The 18,173-nt window shown below is 33.2% G+C and overlaps 2 protein-coding genes and 1 non-coding gene across 3 annotated transcripts; 2 read left to right on the top strand and 1 right to left on the bottom strand.

The window, feature by feature from the left end:
• The first annotated feature begins 6,730 nt into the window (after positions 1–6,730).
• Positions 6,731–10,519, top strand: LOC127091809 (light-inducible protein CPRF2-like). The gene is made up of 6 exons (NM_001426952.1): positions 6,731–7,246; positions 8,140–8,236; positions 8,557–8,779; positions 9,337–9,412; positions 9,525–9,650; positions 9,818–10,519. The coding sequence occupies exons 1-6, from the start codon at positions 6,896–6,898 to the stop codon at positions 10,211–10,213; spliced, it is 1,269 nt and encodes a 422-aa protein (NP_001413881.1). The 5' UTR covers positions 6,731–6,895; the 3' UTR covers positions 10,214–10,519.
• A 178-nt stretch (positions 10,520–10,697) lies between these two features.
• On the top strand, positions 10,698–11,676 carry LOC127091808 (sec-independent protein translocase protein TATA, chloroplastic). The gene is made up of 2 exons (NM_001426951.1): positions 10,698–11,137; positions 11,252–11,676. The coding sequence occupies exons 1-2, from the start codon at positions 10,844–10,846 to the stop codon at positions 11,369–11,371; spliced, it is 414 nt and encodes a 137-aa protein (NP_001413880.1). The 5' UTR covers positions 10,698–10,843; the 3' UTR covers positions 11,372–11,676.
• Positions 11,677–11,725: 49 nt separating this feature from the next.
• TRNAR-UCU (transfer RNA arginine (anticodon UCU)) lies at positions 11,726–11,798 on the bottom strand. Its single transcript has one exon. It is a non-coding gene; the product is annotated as a tRNA-Arg (tRNA).
• Positions 11,799–18,173: the final 6,375 nt, after the last annotated feature.

Below are 18,173 nucleotides of genomic sequence, written 5' to 3'. Positions count from 1 at the left end.
ATCGAACAACTTATAACCTTCTAATTGAATGATATTCTATTAGGATCATTTAACTTGACTTGTCATCAAGTTTTCTTCTCAAATGATCTGGCACATGTATATGTGCTATAGATCCAAATACTTTCATATGACTCAAGCTAGGATTGACATCAGACCAACATTCTTCTAGCGTAATTCCATCTAGCTTCTTCGTCAGACATCTGTTCAAAATATATGTTGTTGTTGACACAACTTCACCCCATAATTCTTTGGGTAGATGCTTTCCTTTCAGCATACTTCTCACCATATTCATGATGGTTCTATTCTTCCTTTATGTAGTTCCATTCTTCTGTGGAGTGTAGGAGGGCACCACATCATGAACAATCTCTTATTTCTCATATAACATGTCGAAATATTTTGCACATATTCTCCACCACCATCGCTCCTTAGAATCTTGAGCTTTCGATCATAGATTTAAACTGGGTAAATACCTCGATCACTTCACTTTTCTTCTTAATCAGGTAAGTCCACAGTTTTTGACTGAAATCATCTATGAATGTGACAAAGTATCTATTACCTCCAATCGAATCCACCTAGATAAGACCACATACATCAGAGTATATGACTTTAAGGATTGCCTTCGACTTGCTTCTTTCATCCTTGCTAAAGTCGTTCTTGTGTTACTTCGCCTGCACACATTCCTCACATACTTCATTTAGAATGTTAATTTTTGGTAACCCTGAAACCATATTTCTTCTCTTCAAATTTATGATGTCTTTGAAGTTGAGATGGCCAAGTCTATAGTGCCATATCCATTCATCCCTACTAGCTGCAGTTGCAAGGAACTTGTGCTCCATCACATAAAGTTCAATCCTGAAGGTTCTATTCTAAGACATATGTGCCTTCAAGATTAATCTTCCACCAGAGTCAAGAACTCTCATCATCTTGTCTTTGATCGACATTTTGTAGTTCTTTTCGACCAACTGTCATATGTTGAGCAAATTAATTTTCATGCATGGTATGTACAGTATATTGGAAATTACTGACCTATTCCCATCTTTCCTCGTAATCAGAACATCACCAATACCTTCAGCTTCTAGAGTATTGTCATTTTCAAATTTTACCATATTCTTAATTGAGGGTTTCATGTTGACAAACCAATTTTTCCTACCAGTCATGTGTGATGAGCATTCTGAGTCAAAGTACCATTGATCTTGGAATATTTCTCCATCTCTTGTTGTGACCATCAACGACATCTCTTCTTCTTCATGCTTTGCAAACTGTGCATCATTATCTTGATTCTTTTGTTTTTCAGGACAATCACTATAGCAGTGACCATACTTATGACAGTTGAAGCACTGAATGTGACTTTTGTCAGATTTTCGACCACCGCCTTTTCCTCTATCTGTAACAACACCTCTTTGGTTGCTTTGATATGAGGGCTTTCTCTGATTCGACCAACCTCCTTCTTGCTGATTTTGATCAGTCAAATTGTTGTATACTTCTCTACCTTCGTTGTCGAACTACGTCCCTTTACCTTTCTTTTCTTTTGCTGATTATGCCTGCAAAGCCATATCACTATTTGATTTGCCTGCAGCTCTTTCAACTATTATTTGTTCATGAGATTCAAGTGTCCCTTGAAGCTCTTCCTTTGTCAATGTTGACAAATCTTTCGACTCTTCTATGGCTACTACCACATGGTCTAACTTTGGAGCTAATGATCTCAAGATCTTTGTAACAACTAATCTTGATGTCAACACTTCTCCATATACCTTGATTTAATTCACCAGTTTTGTATCCCCAGTGAAAAAATCAGTTATGCTTTCATTGTCTTCCATCTGAAGCAAATCATACGTTTTTTTGTGAGTTTGTAACCTCACTTCTTTCACCTTTTTTGCGCCTCCAAACGATTTTTCTAGAACTCCCCATACTTCTTTCGCGGATTCAACATCACTAACCTTTTCAAAATTGTCTGCATCAACACATTGATGGATTATAAAGAGAGCTTTATATTTTTTCTTCTTCAATTCTTTGTGTGCTACCTTTTCTTCATTCGTCGCGTTTGCTGCAAGCGATGCCACTCCCTCCTTCACAAGATCCAAAAGATCTTGATAGCAAAAGACAACCTTTATCTGCTTGCACCAATTCTCATAATTCCGATTCTTCAGAATTGGGAGACTTGCCGGAAAATGCTCGTTCGGATGATTCATCATCACCGCATTTTGCTTCCCACGAATCGCTCAACCAGTGCTTTAGATGCCAGATATTAAAAATTCACCAATTTTCCTTCAAGAAATCCACCAAAACTTATAGATAATTCCGAACCGAATCTTGATGAACAAGAATCAATTTTTTTGATTGATTACTTCTCTTGTTCTTCACTCTTCAGTCGAGTGAATCAACCAACTTTAGTTGCAAGATTTCGGTGCACAATGGTAATGAAAAGAAACAAAATTGAGTTGGAAATAAAGAGAGATTAGGATTTTCGAATAAAGAAGAAGAAGAAGAAATTTTTGTAGAGTAACTCTCTACTCTCAAACTAGGGAGTCTTATTTAACTGTGCAACTGCAAGTATGTATTATATATTAAAATCAAAGTGGGTTACTCAATATTTATAGAGTTTGATTTGTTTGCTCCTCAAGCAAAATCCAAAATACCTAATTATACTAATACTACAAAATTGAGTCTAAGTAAAAAATGCATCTTGAGACTAACTCCTCAATATTTCGACATCTAGGCCTTTCCATAACAAGCTACTTGGACACCATAAATTATATTTTCAATAGATTTAAATAACACTGAATTGTGATTTCAATAAACTTGATAAAAATATTGATTTGAATCATGTTTAAGGTGATTTGAATACCTAATAAAAATTGGTTTGCGGATGATTACAAAGAGCCATGATTCAAATCAAAATACATGGTGATTTGATTTGAGTCATGTACACATATTTAAATGCTTTAGTGTGTGCAAATTGTGTTTTCTCTCCTCTCTATATAAACCTTATTCACTCTTTCTTTTAAGGTTAACATTCATATTTCTTTATGATTTTTATCATAGTTATATTTGAAACTCTTTAATCCATTTGTTTTGTGTGTTTTTGTTCAGAGACGGAGATATGATTTCTATGCACATAGGTTTCAAAGAAAATAATTAGATTTTCTATCACCTTAAATTACAAATTTTAGATTTTTTAAATTGGTTTGGTCAAATTGTGAAAACGGGATAAATCAATAAAATTGAAGACTCAAAATCGAAGACTTTTAAGATTGAATTTATACTTGTTACATTTGAATTAGAGTATTTTAAAAGGTTTTATAATTTTTTTTTAATTGTAATAAATATTGAAGACATTGATTTAAAAGGCTGTAAGATGATAAGATGATAGTATTAAAGAAATTCATTGTAATCATACTTTTAAACTAATATCGAAAAATATGAAAGGAAATCTCTATCACCTTAAAAGAGAAGAATGAATTGAACGACAATTATAGATGAACTAATATAAATTAATATTTTTTTTAAATATTATTTTTTAATTTCAAAATATTTAAATAGTACAACTTGTGATTCTTTAAAGAGAAAATTTGCTATTATAAAATATGTTTCTCATAAAAGTGTGGAAAATTTAACCATCACATAATAAAAATATTTTTTATACATATCAATAAAATTATATTTTGCACTAAATTTGTTTTTGTTAAATTTATGATTTTTAACCAAAGAATTTGATTTAAAGTTAAAAGTTATTATTTTTAAATTGTGCAAAATTTATAAAAAAAAATTGTTCATAAATTATATTGTGTAACTATTAATGATTGTTGTGTGCAATGTTTCTGGCGCAACAAAACATATTCAATTGTTTTACAATAATAGTCGTGAAACATAATTCAACTAAAACTGTTTGTAGTTTATACAAGTGGTCCACCAACCGAAGGAGAGCATTGCAAAACATATGCTCACCTTATCGGAGCCAATGTCTCAAAAGAAACGATACTTATTCACAACAAAATTATGAAATTAATGAAGGAGGTCGATAACAAAAATTTGGAACAATGTAGACAAATTTGGGACAACTTGGTATGATCAATGCCAACTTAGAAAACAATGAGTTGCTCACCAAGGATCGAGGCATATTGATTTGAGACGACGACATCAACAATAAAACGATCTCAATACAATTTCATCAAATGTAAGATTGACGTGGTATTCTCAAATCAACAAGACAAAGTTGGAATTGATATATGCTTTCGGGACAAACACAACATACTTATAGATATTTTCAATCGTGTAGATGTCAATATTTAGAGAGATCGAGAAAATATATAAAAATACACTTTGCAGATGCACGTATCGAACCAAAATAAGATCTTAGATTGACATCTTGGTAACCAACCATAATAATAAATAGGTCAATGGTGATTCAACTGTGGGAATATTAGTCAATTTAGACTCCTTCCCTTCCACTGCATAGCTACGCTAACAAATACCATAAGCCCTCTATCCCACGCATCTAACTAGTTCGTATGGTTCACTGGTCCACCAAAAAGTCTCATTTGTTTAAGCGAAGCATAGTGCATTTTAGACGTCAAACGAGAAATGTCTTTTTCTTCTAAAAATTTTACTCAACTAATCCACTTTTAAAAAAATCCAAAATAACTCACTTTTCAAATTAATTTCTAAACTACCCCACTTTGAAGACGTGGCGCTAGATGAATTGACGTCTTCTATCTAAGTTAAAGAGGTGACGCCGATTGGATTGGCTAGTGCACCTGGTGTTGCCAATCCAATTGACGCTCATGTGTAAAAAAGAAGAGGAGACACCAATTGGTCTAACGCCTCTGTGTATTGCGTATTTTTTTTGAAAAACAATGTACGTTTTATATAAAAGTCGAAATCGGCCTAATTGATATTAATATTAATATGTGTTTACATATGAATACCATAAAGACTAATGTCGTTGACCGGTATGACCTAACTGACCTCCGGTACCACATCTCCTAGCTACCCGAACGAGTGGTCCTAACCCACGTTGATGCGAGTTGGTTCGTTGGTTAAACGCAAAGATACCTAAAGGCAAAAAAATTAGAAGTATTGAGAGACTCGATGCCTTACGTGGATGAGTGCAAGTAAAAAATGACAAGGATGCTATGGAAGTGATGTTTGGACCAAATGATATCAGTTTGATTGTTGTAATCAATTAGAAATGATGTTTTTAAATGTTGTGGTTGTCGCGCAAAAATTCAATTGTTGACCAAAAGTCAATTGTTGTATAAATGGTCAATTTTGTAATCTTTATACATGTATGGACTTTGAATGTGATTGTATGAAATGATATTTGATATTTGAATACATTGACTGTTTGAAATGAATTGTATGGATATGAAAGATATTGAAATGAATGAACATGATAACATGAATCAACATGGAATAGACTAAGTGATGAACTTGATGAATACCTAATCATGGATTAATGAACATGACCATAATTTGGATGAACAATGCCAAACATGAAACAAAAACTCTAGCAAGGCCCAAGATGTACAATGAACTAGGTCATAATCAAAGATTCATGGACCAAACAACAATGGCAATGTAAATGGAAATGCAAATGACATGAATGACATTGGCCAGATGAAATAAGTTAGGCATGGACTAAGCATGAGGATATGATCAGATGTAATGCTAGGGATGAATTGAATCAAGTGAAAGTTGTGATGCCATGAAAATGGGCTTGAACCAATGAACATAGACAAGCATAAGATGAACCTGTAAGGCCAAGAAGTGAATGCTAAACAGACCAAAGAAACCTCCTTAATAGATCATGAACAAATGGATCTTGAATGGATCTTGACCAGGCGAGTGAAGCATACACAATGGATGATGCAACAAATATATGGCTACAAAACACCACAACAATCATTTCAACATTTCCTCGACGCATCATTCACACCAATGTCTCATTTCAACCGTCTTAGTCGTCCTCCAATAACTCAAACACATCCCAACTACTCTGACATGGGTCACAAACTCAGCTATGGCGGTAACACTTCATTGCAGGTGGTGGTAATGTTCCTGGCCCCTCAAATCCTCAAACACCTGGGGTGAATCATCAATGTGGGTTAGGGTCACGCGTTCGGGTAGTTAGGGGATGTGGTACCAGAGGTCGGTTAGGTCATTCCGGTCAACGATATTAGTCTTTATGGTATTCGTATGTAAACACATATTAATATTAATATCAATTGGTCAGATTTCGACTTTTATCTAAAACGTACATTGTTTTTCAAAAAAATTACGCAATACACAGATGCGCCAGACCAATTGGCGCCTCCTCTTCTTTTTTACACATGAGCGCCAATAGGATTGGCAACACCAGGTGCACTAGCCAATCCAATTGGCGTCACCTATTTAACTTAGAGAACAAACGCTAATTCATCTGACGCCACCTCTTCAAAGTGGGGTAGTTTGAGAATTAATCTAAAAAGTTGATTATTTTAGAATTTTTTTTTAAAAAGTGATTTAGTTGAGTAAAAATTTCCTTTCTCCTTTATTTTAATTTTGATTCATTTAATTTTGATTTATTCACTAATATGGAACTTTAACACTTGTTTTCTTATTGATTCAACCCTAAATCATGGGTAAACTCATTTAATATTTCACTTTTATTGTCTTTTTTACAATAACTCTTATGTCAAATTTTCAATTAGACTATTATGACTCCTTAATCTTGATATTTTAGTTTTTAATAAAATAAATTAGTTTTGTTTTGCTGTAAAACTTAAATAATAACATGTCGCTGTTGTTTTTTGACCGATATACCCCTACATCTCGTTTTCCGTAGATTGTAGTTGCCACCATCGTCGCATACAGACACATTCAATCAATTGATCAGAGACACAGAAGCACAAACACCATGGATAGGGTATTCTCCGTTGATGAAATCCCCGACCACTTCTGGTCACCGCCGATTCACGTCTCCGGCGCCGATGAATCCTCCACGATGAGCCGCAGTGCTTCCGAGTGGGCTTTTCAACGCTTCCTTCAAGAAGCTTCGGTTTCTGCCACATCTCCCCCTTCTTCTTCCTCTGTTGCTGATGTGGACCCTCAGTCTAAACTCACCACCATCGCACCAAGGGACGCCGCAGTTTTGTCCAATGGTCATCCACATCCTTCTCCTCCGGTGGTGGCCGTTGATTCCGAGGAATATAGGGCTGTGTTGAAGAGTAAGCTTAATCTTGCCTGCGCTGCGGTTGCCATGACTAGGGTATTTTCGATTTTCCCCTTTACAATGTGAAACCATTCCAATCCTTTAGATTTGAATTTGGATCTGTCTTGATTTGTTTTATTCATGTTTTGGTAGTTGCGTTTGAAAAATTCTTTTTTTATTTTATTTATTCTTTTGCATTTTTGGGTCTGATTCTACTGAGTATTTCTACTTTTCATTTGGTTGTTCTTCTAATTTAGCTGATTGGAGTTTCTATTAGACATTAGAATGTTTCTCACTGGGAAAACAAGTGGAAAAGTATATAGTTTTTGTTCTCAATGGAATGGAGATATCTTAGGAGCAAAGGGCAACCTTATAGTAGTGGATCAAGCCTTCTACTTCCAAAATCATAGAATTTGAAGCCACTATATATATATATCCTATAGATGTGAAACCATTGCATAATTCAGAGGTGTATAAATATATCCTATTGATGCCGACATTAGGATTGAGCTTCCAAACAAAAGGTCTTTGATGGCTTCCATAAGATGCTTATTTTTAAAATATATGTTTGTGTGCATCTCGAGAAGTTATTAAGAAAGATCTAGAGATTAACGATTTGGATAGAAGTATGGTCCTGGATAGAACATTATGACGAAAGTTGATTTATGTAGTCGACTCCACGTAATGGGATAAGACTTGATTGTTGTTGTTGTTGTTTTATGTTTGTGTATCTCGTTTGTCTGTATATCACCCACCTTGCATTTACTTATGGTCATCTACAATTCTGCTTCTCAGTTGCATTCCTTCCAATTGCATTTACTTTGTAGTTTTGTATGATCTATTACATTTACATGGTTTGAAAATTGAGTTAGCCAGCTTCCGTTTTGCTTATCTTTTCACACTGAGAATTATGCATGTATGTAATTTTTGTTTCTTACTCATTGGAATAGGGATCTTTGACTAAATCTCAAGATCTAGCCTCTTTTCCTGAGAATGGATCACAGTCGTCTAATCCTACTCAAGTTGGAACTCAGCCCATTTTTGAAGGTTTGAATCAATAACTAGTTTTGAATATATGATAACCAAGAAGATTAATTTAAGGAAGTGGATCACATCTATGAAAAAAATTAATCACAACACTAGACCAGCTCCATGAATAACTTATAGGTAGCTGAATGCTGATATTTTAATATAAAATAATAAATTAGCAACTACTGTTAGTCTTCACACGAGTAGGCTGAATGCATAATCTATGTTTACAAGTTTTGTTTTAATCAAAAAGCTTTTATTCTCTTTTAGTGACCCGTTAAGTAATTTCTTGAGCAGCTTTAGGGCTAAATATGAATAACCCTTATTGAATTATGTAGCATCTGCTCCTTCTGGAAACGACCCACCTATATTACAAGATAAAGATGGCAATGTACCACCTGCAATCCCTTCCATACCTCCTCCTGTGCAGAAAAAAACTGTTGTTGCAATTAGGCCATCAACAAGTGGATCATCAAGAGAACTGTCAGATGATGATGAAGCTGAGGGAGAGACAGATATGAATGACAACACAGACCCCGCTGACGTAAAACGAGTAAGGAGGTACCATTTCTCTCAATACTACTGATTTTGTCATTGGAAATGCTTTTTCTTTTATATACTGTACATTGAGGAATAAACAATTTGGAAAATCATATAATTGGCTCCATAATGTTTTAGGAGTTTGTTTTACCGAGTATGAATTCCTCACTCCTTTCTGCTAAATGAACCAAGTGACAGGCCTGCCTAAAAAATTGTATCCAACCGGTCTCAATATCTTATTTTTCTTTTTCACAACTCTGCCCAAATTGTTGATGTGGTTGCATCAATTTTCCCTTTGAGCTCCTTTATTTTTCCTCTCAAACTAAGATGTGAACAAAACCCTCATGAAGTTAAGATGTTGCATTTCAATTAAAGTGATTATGCATCTACTAACTTATACAGTAAGTTGAAAAAAATGATGTTATCTGTAAGCTACTACTGCGCTTACCTTACCTGATTTTTTTCACAGCTGAGAATCTTTTTTTTCACTCTTTGTTATTTATGAAACACTCATTTGTTCGATTTGAGGATACATTCTACCTTAGTTAATTCAATTTCTAATGACATCTATCTGTCAGGATGCTTTCCAATAGAGAGTCAGCCAGACGCTCAAGACGAAGAAAGCAGGCTCATTTAACTGAGTTGGAAACACAGGTGTGTGTATTTTATTTTAGTTCTGGGTTCTTCTCCCTCGTCAGTTTTTCCGTTAGTTGATTAGTTCTTCCATAGAGATTTTCATGTTTTCTGACCATATATTGTATCTTAGGTTTCTCAATTAAGAGGTGAAAATTCTTCCTTGGTAAAGCGCCTCACCGATGTAAGCCAAAAGTACACTGATTCTGCTGTTGACAACAGAGTACTGAAAGCTGATGTTGAAACCTTGAGAGCAAAGGTAAAAAACTGATGTAGCAAACCACAAAATTTTTATCATACGAAGTTTTTCGCTATAAGCTAGTGGTTTGACTCGTCTAATAGAGCTTAAAATGGAAGTAATATTGATTTGTAATGAGAAAGATCTGACATGTTTCTGGTTTCAAATCATATTGTTCTCTCTTTTAGGTGAAGATGGCTGAAGAGACCGTCAAAAGAATTACTGGATTGAATCCGATGTTTCACATCATGCCTGATATATCATCAATGGGCATGCCATCATTTGATGGAAGCCCTTCAGACAATTCAGCCGATGCAGCTGTTCCTGTGCAAGACGATCCACATCATCACTTCTATCAACCCGCGTCTAATAATCCTATGCCGTGTCACGAAATGAGAGTCAACAATGGGTTGGGAGAAACTTCAATCGAAAATGTGCAGCAGAATAATGCAGCGGTTGTAGGTGGCGGTAACAAGGCGGGTCAAACAGCTCCTCCCGTCCACCGGGTGGCTAGCTTGGAACATCTTCAGAAGCGAATTCGTGGTGGCGTCGATTCTTGTGGCCCTTCTAATGGAGAGCAGTAATTAAATAGCCACATATTGTGGTTGATTTAGTCAAGAAATTACTCTTGAACACTCATTTCTGTATTATATAAGTAAAATCATATTCTTCTTAATTACACTGCAAATCAATTTAATGGAGCACATGATGCTGTACTCAATCAGTGCACTCCATATCTTCTTTTGGGTAAAATAAACCCTACCCTTATTTATAGATTAACAATCTCTTAACTTATTCCTTCAAAATTCAAAATGTTTGGTCAATAATGAGAGAAAGTACATTTTTTTTGTTTTATATTTAAAAAAAAAAAAGAATACATTTGTTTTTCATTAGCCTTGTTTTATACTTGCACTCGTTTGGTCATTAATATAAGAAAAAATTTACTTTTTAGATTTATCAAATAAATTTATCGAATAAATAATGTATTTGAACTTTATATAATCTAAATAACATTGATTCTTCAATTAATTTTTTCTTATATTAAGTACCATAAAAAAAATGATATACACGCTATCACAAAATATAGGGTGAACCATTGAAAATCTAACACAGTCCCACCCAATCCGTAACCTCACCCTTTTTCTCAAACAATCTTACTGATAATTGTTATCCACTCATTTATCAGAAACCAGTAAATAGAATCTAAACCAAAAATGGAGATAACACTTTCCATTTCTTCATCTTCAGTGATTCCAACTAGACTACCAAACTCTTCATGCTATTCCAATTTATCCTTCTTATCTTCCAACTCTAACACTTCCTCACTACTCTTGAAGAAAGCCAGAATCAAAACCAGAACAACAAAGGGTTTCACCTGCAATGCCTTCTTCGGTCTAGGCGTGCCTGAGCTTGTTGTTATTGCGGGAGTCGCTGCTCTTGTTTTCGGTCCCAAGAAATTGCCCGAAGTCGGTCGCAGCATCGGCCAAACTGTCAAAAGCTTCCAACAGGTTCATAACAGATTTTTCATAATTAATCGCATAAAACTTTGTAACTTCAATAATCATGTCTATGTGCAAATGCAAGCTAGTGAGTTTTTTATTTTAGATTTTGAAATATTGTAGGCAGCAAAGGAATTTGAGACCGAGCTAAAAAAGGAACCAAATCCTACAGAAGAAATCTCTGTTGCGAGTGAGCAAGAGAAGCAAGACATTAAGGTTTCCAGCACAAAGGATAATGTATGAGATGATATATGCTATATAGAGATTTCTTAGTAATAAAATTGTAGCATGGTGTTATTGTTATCCATTTAAAACATGTGTTATTCTATCAATTAAGATATAAAAAGTCTCTGATTTCATCTCTATCTAACTATAACCATGCCAAGAAATAATAATATTTGATGGCTTTTGTGGTAGTTGAGTTACCTTTTTTCTGTTACAAGGAACATGGGTAGGTTAGGTATATAATTAAGAAACTTTACCTAAAGCAAAACAGAATATATTTGTTGAAGTAAGTTAGTCATTATTTTGAGCATTTGTCAACTTAAAACGTTGGAAGATATACTAGAGTAAAACATTATTTATGCTTTTAAAATTCACGCCCAGTGGGACTCGAACCCACAATCGTTTGATTAGAAGTCAAGCGCCTTATCCATTAGGCCATGGGCGCTTTGTTGTTTATTTTTGTTAAATATTTGTTATTATTTAAGTTTTGGATGTATGCCCTACAACATTTTTCCGCCAAAGAGTTATACCTCAATTGCTTAACTTTTTAAAATTATTGACTTCTTTTATTATTTCTTTATCTTTGGGAATTCCCTGTTATAAAAAAATAAATAAAAAGGAATTCCCTGTATTTTCAAAATTCTGTTTAAATTGTTGATTTATTTTACTTCTTTATCAGTTATTTTAAAATCATATTAACTATTTGTTTATTAATTACTAATATATTATTACTTTGGCAAATATTTCACATCTACATCAACGAGGAGATGACAACGTTAATATATTTTGCAAAAAATATTCAAAAAATATAAGAATAACTTGTATAATTTTTTAAAGTGATTATTTACATAGAAATCGACGGAAAACATGCAACAAATTGTACAACTAATCTTTATTGGATGAATAAACTAATCTTAAAAAAAACTATAAACCAACCCATTTGTTTTGGTTTGTTTTAGAAATAATTAGTGTAATATAATTTTGTATAAACAAATTTATAAAGAAAAAATTTGATTTTAATAGTTATTCTTAAAATGTTATTTTAGATATTTTATTAAAAAAAATTGAATATCAAAATTTTAAAAAATCATTTAATTTTGAAGCTATTTCAAACGATTTTTCATAAAAATCATATTTGAGATACAACTTTTTAAAAAAATTGCGATTTCGACTATATTTTGATCTTCAATAATGTATGTTTAAGTTATATGATGTCAAAATTAGTCGTTCAATCTAGAAAAAATGAATATAAAAAACTTGTAATATTTTGAGAAATGGTTTTATAAAATCTATTTTTAAAAAATTCAAAGAAAAAAAATCAATTTTTTTAAAGCTGAAACAAACAGTCCCATGAACTCTTTTAAAGAATCCATTGTCTTTGGGATTAGGAAGTCAAAAGTATCAAAAGTAAATGACATAAAAACAAGTTAGTTGTATCATAATTATGTTTGACATATTTACTTGATGTGACTTTGAGGGTTGCATGTCCTACAGTAAAATCCTAAATTCCACAAGTAGAGAAACCTCAATCAAATTCACATATGCATGTTTTCCTCCTACACACTTGTATATCAGAATATCTGTTGATCCAAGAGTCGATCTTCCCTTTTGTGGGTCGGTTAAGAAGTTCACACACGTCTCTTTCTTCATTAATACTTTCTCCCTTCTAAATATAAAAAAAAATGAAATCCCTAACAAAGTCATGATGGTATTTGAAGCCTAGAAACTCCTTACACTGAACATTATGGTTCTCCAAAGGTATTTAGGAAAATCTTACAACAAACAAGACGAATCTCATCAATAAAAAAATAATGGAATCATGAAGATATACCTAAGGATATTGTGATAGTTTATTGGTGACTTATGGTGGCCTAACCAATAAATATGAATAACTAAAAGAAAGTCTTGAGCATGTGATGCTTTCAAACACCTAAAATTTTTGTTGTCTTGTGATTATGTCAAACTTTATTTCTATGTCCTGCACAATTTCACTTAAAAAGGTACTTGTCAAAAGGCGTTGAGCTTTAGGGGGGACAATGTTCTTGATAGTAAAATTGTTTAGGTCAAAAACTGGAATCATACTACCAAGATCATCCAAAGTTTTATCAAAATTAGAGTCCATACTACATATCCCCCAGTCTCTTGTAACACCCAAGGTTGAGCTCTGGAATCCACAAAAGCATATGAGGCAACCTTTATTGTTGAGTACAAACTCAACCCTTAACCCTAATAGGTAAATAAGTCACCTTCCATTGAAAATTCATTTATAAAAGACCTCAACCAACCATAATGTCTTCATCTTTCCCTCATAACTCTTTTTTTTTTATCAAACCAAATAACTACCTCCTCCACGTGAATCCATTGACATGTCTTTAGGTGAAAAAAATAGTTTGGAAAAATTGACACACAATCAAAGTAGAAGAAACTAACTTTGTGGATCTTGTAACGGTAGAATAAGATGCATTAACTCAACAATTCTAACGACTTTATTCATGGACAATCCCTCAATAAAACCTTTATCCTGACTAACACCCTCTCAGAGCAATTTCATCCCCAACACCACTGATGTGCGATCTAGCATGTATACCTTATTTCTACAAGTAATAATGTGGTGAGTACCATAAAATATCGAACACGTAGACTGAAACTAGTGTTGAGTTTAATTTTACACCTGTTGAACAAAAAGGGTTTTGGTTGGTTTGTTTGGATGTTGAATTATAAGAAATAAACATCTATAAAATTAATAATAAATGTTTTTCAGGGATAAGCTTGACCTAGGTATTTCCTTGCACACCTTATATGACCTTTCTAGTTAATTTATTTATTTGTTGCATATACTTATTCCCTAGATTGTTCAATCCTTAGTCCTTAGTTATTATACTATTACCCACTCATACAAATCACTCAAGTCCTTGGTAAGTCGCAATCTAAGGCTAAGAAATTAATTAACAAGAATATAAGAGTTTCATAGTTCCACCCTAGCCCTGGGTGGCAGTTGCCTACAATACCTAATTTGAAGCCTTTACGTATTCCAAAACTAGTTTCACAAGGTAAAACACACATCAATTTATTTGCGATCAATCAATAAATAACATTAATAGTAGATATTATAAAAATGTTTAATACACTTTTTGGTCCTGTATTTTAACCCCGAGGTTCATTTTGGTCCCTTAACTTTAAAAAGGTCCATATTGGTCTCATTAACTCTTCAAAATATATCATGTTAGTCTTTTTTGTCCAATTAGCAACGATTATAGCGATCAATTTCTAATTTTTTTCGTTGCTAATTAGATGAAAATGACTAACATGATAAATTTTAAAGAGTTAAGGGACCAATATGGATCTTTTTAGAGTTAAGGGGGCAAAATGAACCCCGAGGATAACATACAGGACCAAAAAAGATATTTGACCTTATAAAAAGAACAAAAGATAATCCATTAAGTTATAAACGGTATACACGGGTACAAAAGTTATGCCCTGAATACAAGAACATGTGGCTAACAAATGAGGAGTTTAGCTACTTATTGAGTAATCAAACATCAAAATACTACCCCCATTCTGAAACTTCAAGACAACTAAATTTAAGGAAATCTTTCTAACTTTCAGCTCTACTCAAATTTTCTCTCTTTCTCACTAGTTCTCTCAAATGAAAATTAGGTTGATCACTCAATCAACACACAATTGCCGTTTTATCATAGGGTTGAAAACTTTCTAAACAATTAATCAAACCAAAATTATAACACACTTTTAAGGCATGAATGATTATAACGTAGATTTGGTTAAGGTGGGATGATTTTGAAAATAACATGCCTAATAATTTGGACTTAGATACGTTATTCCTACGACCAATCCTTCTTTTCACATTTATTTTCTCTTAACCACAATATAATTTAGGCGATGGTACTCACTTCAGAGACTTGATTTTGTTTTGATTCATAAGAGTACCCGTTCTTTTTATTCATTTTTTCCAGGTGGGCACCTTTTTATTCATTACTTCATTTTTCGTGTTAGGTCTCACTATTTTCGTTGCAATAAGACTATCATCATAAACTTAAAGTGTTGTTATTTCATGAGAAAAACCAAGCTTAAAGTGTAACTAACTCAAAAGTAATGTGGATAATAATAATGCATTCAGTCTCATGACTTATAATATGGATTATAACAAAGAAATGGGATAAGGCTTAAAGGGGTTAACAAACGATAATATCACAATAAGGGTTAGAAAAAGCTCATAGTACTAAGAAAACTTTGCTATAATGTGTAAATTAAGATAATTAACTTATAAAGAAATATTGTAAGTTATAAAAATTAAACAAAAATACACTCATAAGCAAGGAAAAGTTAAGAAATAAAATATTTGACTCAAAATCTCACAATCTTAGATATTTAGAAGTTGAGCAAATCATCAGAAAAAGTTCAATACTATTTCTTATCTTTCAATACGTTATGTTGAGTTTACATATCCCTAAGCAATCACATGTACTTATTTAATAATTCACACTTCGACTATTTGGTTATCAAAAGGGAAGAAACATGTTATTGAACTGGAAAAACTCATAAAATAAAAAAATTCATTAGAACTTAACATATCGAGCTTGCAGTTATAACTCTTTAAGTGATTTTAAGAGTAAAGGGCTCAATTTCTATGCTTTCTCTGATCCATGGGAGTGTTTAGCCGATTGCCTTGAAATTTTAATCGTTTTTTGCATTTTCTAAATCTGCAACACCATGGTGATAAACGTTTGCAATTTTGATTAGGCCTGACCATTTGTACATTTTTGAATGAGTCTAACGATTTGGACTTCAGTTTTACATGAAAAACTTTCAACTTGGAATTAAACAATATCAATCATTTCCCCTCTCATCATGAAATATTTTTTTCAAGCCATTTTTGTTGTTTTATCTGTGTAAATTATGGAGTTATCATTAACAAAATGTCTAAATTGATTCCAACTCATGGGGTTGTAGAATTTTTTTTTTACTTGAGTGAGATCAAAGTTGATATATTTTAATGCTCGTAAAGCTTTATGCTCGAACTAAAGCAGCAAGTTACATGTTTTTTCCATAAACAAGTTTATAGGGAGATATAATTAGGGGAGAGTTGAATATTGTACGATATGTGAACCGCTATCGCGCACGAGTTAAAAATAAGTTAATAAAAAATATAGTTTACGGAAGCTACACTCGAGTCGTATCTCAAGGACTTCTAATTCAATTACCTAAATTTTAGAATCAATAAAGTTATAAGGGGGGGGGGGGGGGGGGGGGGTTAGGTTTAGTGAAATTCGATAAAAATGTGTATGAGTAAAAATCAATTGATCCATTGAATCGACAACTACGAACTATCGACTCTTCGGTTTAATCTCTAATTTATATTCTTTTCCTGTTTGACTATAAAGTATATTAAGCAAGCGTCAATCTACCAATGAAAGTTCGAATTCATATTATCGGATAAAGCATCCCCATTGATGGTGAATTATAGTTAAACAATCAAGCATAGTAAAACTATAATGTATCAATTATACCCTAAGAAACCAAATTTTATCAAACTAAGTCCTATTAATTATATCGTCATTCAAATTAAGTATTAGAATACAAAAAAATTAATAGGAAAAGAATAACAATAATGAAATTAAATATATAACATAAAAACCTCAAGTTTTGGCGAATTGATGAAACAACGGATCGAAAGAGAAGTTTAGCCGACCATATGAGAAAAGTTTCAAATAAATTCGTGTTCTAAAATCTATGTTCCACCTTGTAGCGGTAAATTCATGACCATCAAGCTATGGATAAGCTAGACGTCAATAAAACCAGAGTCGCCACCGCGCTTTTATTGTTTCCAAGGGAAAATGGAAAAGTACGAACAAAATCCAAAAGATAAGAAGTTTTCAAATCAAAACTAATAAAATGCCATAGATTACAGGTAAGGGGGTTGGTTACACAGAGGGAAGGTGTTAGCATCCAAAGTGTCCTAGGTACTCCTAGGGAGCCCTTTTTTGTGTGCATATGTATTTTTGTATAAAATGATGTTTGCAATAAAATAGAATGGAGGGATGAGAAAAGAATTCATTAATTATATTTTTGTGTTTGACAAGACCTTCGAACTTATGCCTACTATTGTAGCGGGGTATTCGTTACCTTATGGTTTATTGACTAAACCAAAAGTAAACATACAATTCGAGTCTCCACCGCACTTTTATTTGTCCAAAGGAAAGGCTAAAAAGCGAACAAAATCCAAGTAAGAAGTTTTATCAAATCAAAAACTAATAAAAATGTCAGAGATCTAGGTAAGGGGGTTGGTTATGAAATGGGAAGGTTTTACGCACCCAAAACATCCTTAGTACTCTAAGGGAACCTATTTTTGCAAATGTGTGTTGTAGGTTGGTATTTGTGGAAATATGTGCAAAAGATTGGGGGGATGAGAAGAGAATAGATTATATTTACAATTTTGTTGTTTGAATGAATGAACCCATTGCCTACGTACCATCATAAAGGTAGGATCAAAACCTCGTAGTTCAGGGTAAAAATCACAAAGATTGGTGAATTGATTTGATCAAAAGCCTTAAGGTCTTTTGTTATCAAAGGGAGAAAACTCAACCTAAACCAACAATCCACCATGTGAGGAAGGCTTCAACATGCTAGTGAGGGGTTAACCCTATAATAAGCATGGAAGACTTATAATCCAACCACTAAGGATAAGGTGAGGTTTACATCAACCACTATGATAACTCAAACCTATGACTAATGTTTATGAAAAGTTTTTTAACAAAGGTGGTCATTGGAACCACAAAATCAACTTGAAGTGAGTTGTATTTAC

The sequence above is a fragment of the Lathyrus oleraceus genome, chromosome 6, assembly GCF_024323335.1.
Source record: "Lathyrus oleraceus cultivar Zhongwan6 chromosome 6, CAAS_Psat_ZW6_1.0, whole genome shotgun sequence".
Lineage (NCBI taxonomy): Eukaryota > Viridiplantae > Streptophyta > Magnoliopsida > Fabales > Fabaceae > Lathyrus > Lathyrus oleraceus.
Note: the sequence above shows the minus strand (reverse complement) of the source record. Positions and strands in the feature narration are given on the sequence as shown.

Excerpts from the sequence above, each read along its gene's own strand:
- LOC127091809 (NM_001426952.1), top strand. The coding sequence starts at position 6,896 with ATGGATAGGGTATTCTCCGTTGATGAAATCCCCGACCACTTCTGGTCA. Across the intron at positions 8,237-8,556 it reads AACTCAGCCCATTTTTGAAG|CATCTGCTCCTTCTGGAAAC; the intron begins GTTTGAATCAAT and ends TGAATTATGTAG. Across the intron at positions 9,651-9,817 it reads TTGAAACCTTGAGAGCAAAG|GTGAAGATGGCTGAAGAGAC; the intron begins GTAAAAAACTGA and ends TCTCTCTTTTAG.
- LOC127091808 (NM_001426951.1), top strand. The coding sequence starts at position 10,844 with ATGGAGATAACACTTTCCATTTCTTCATCTTCAGTGATTCCAACTAGA. Across the intron at positions 11,138-11,251 it reads CTGTCAAAAGCTTCCAACAG|GCAGCAAAGGAATTTGAGAC; the intron begins GTTCATAACAGA and ends GAAATATTGTAG.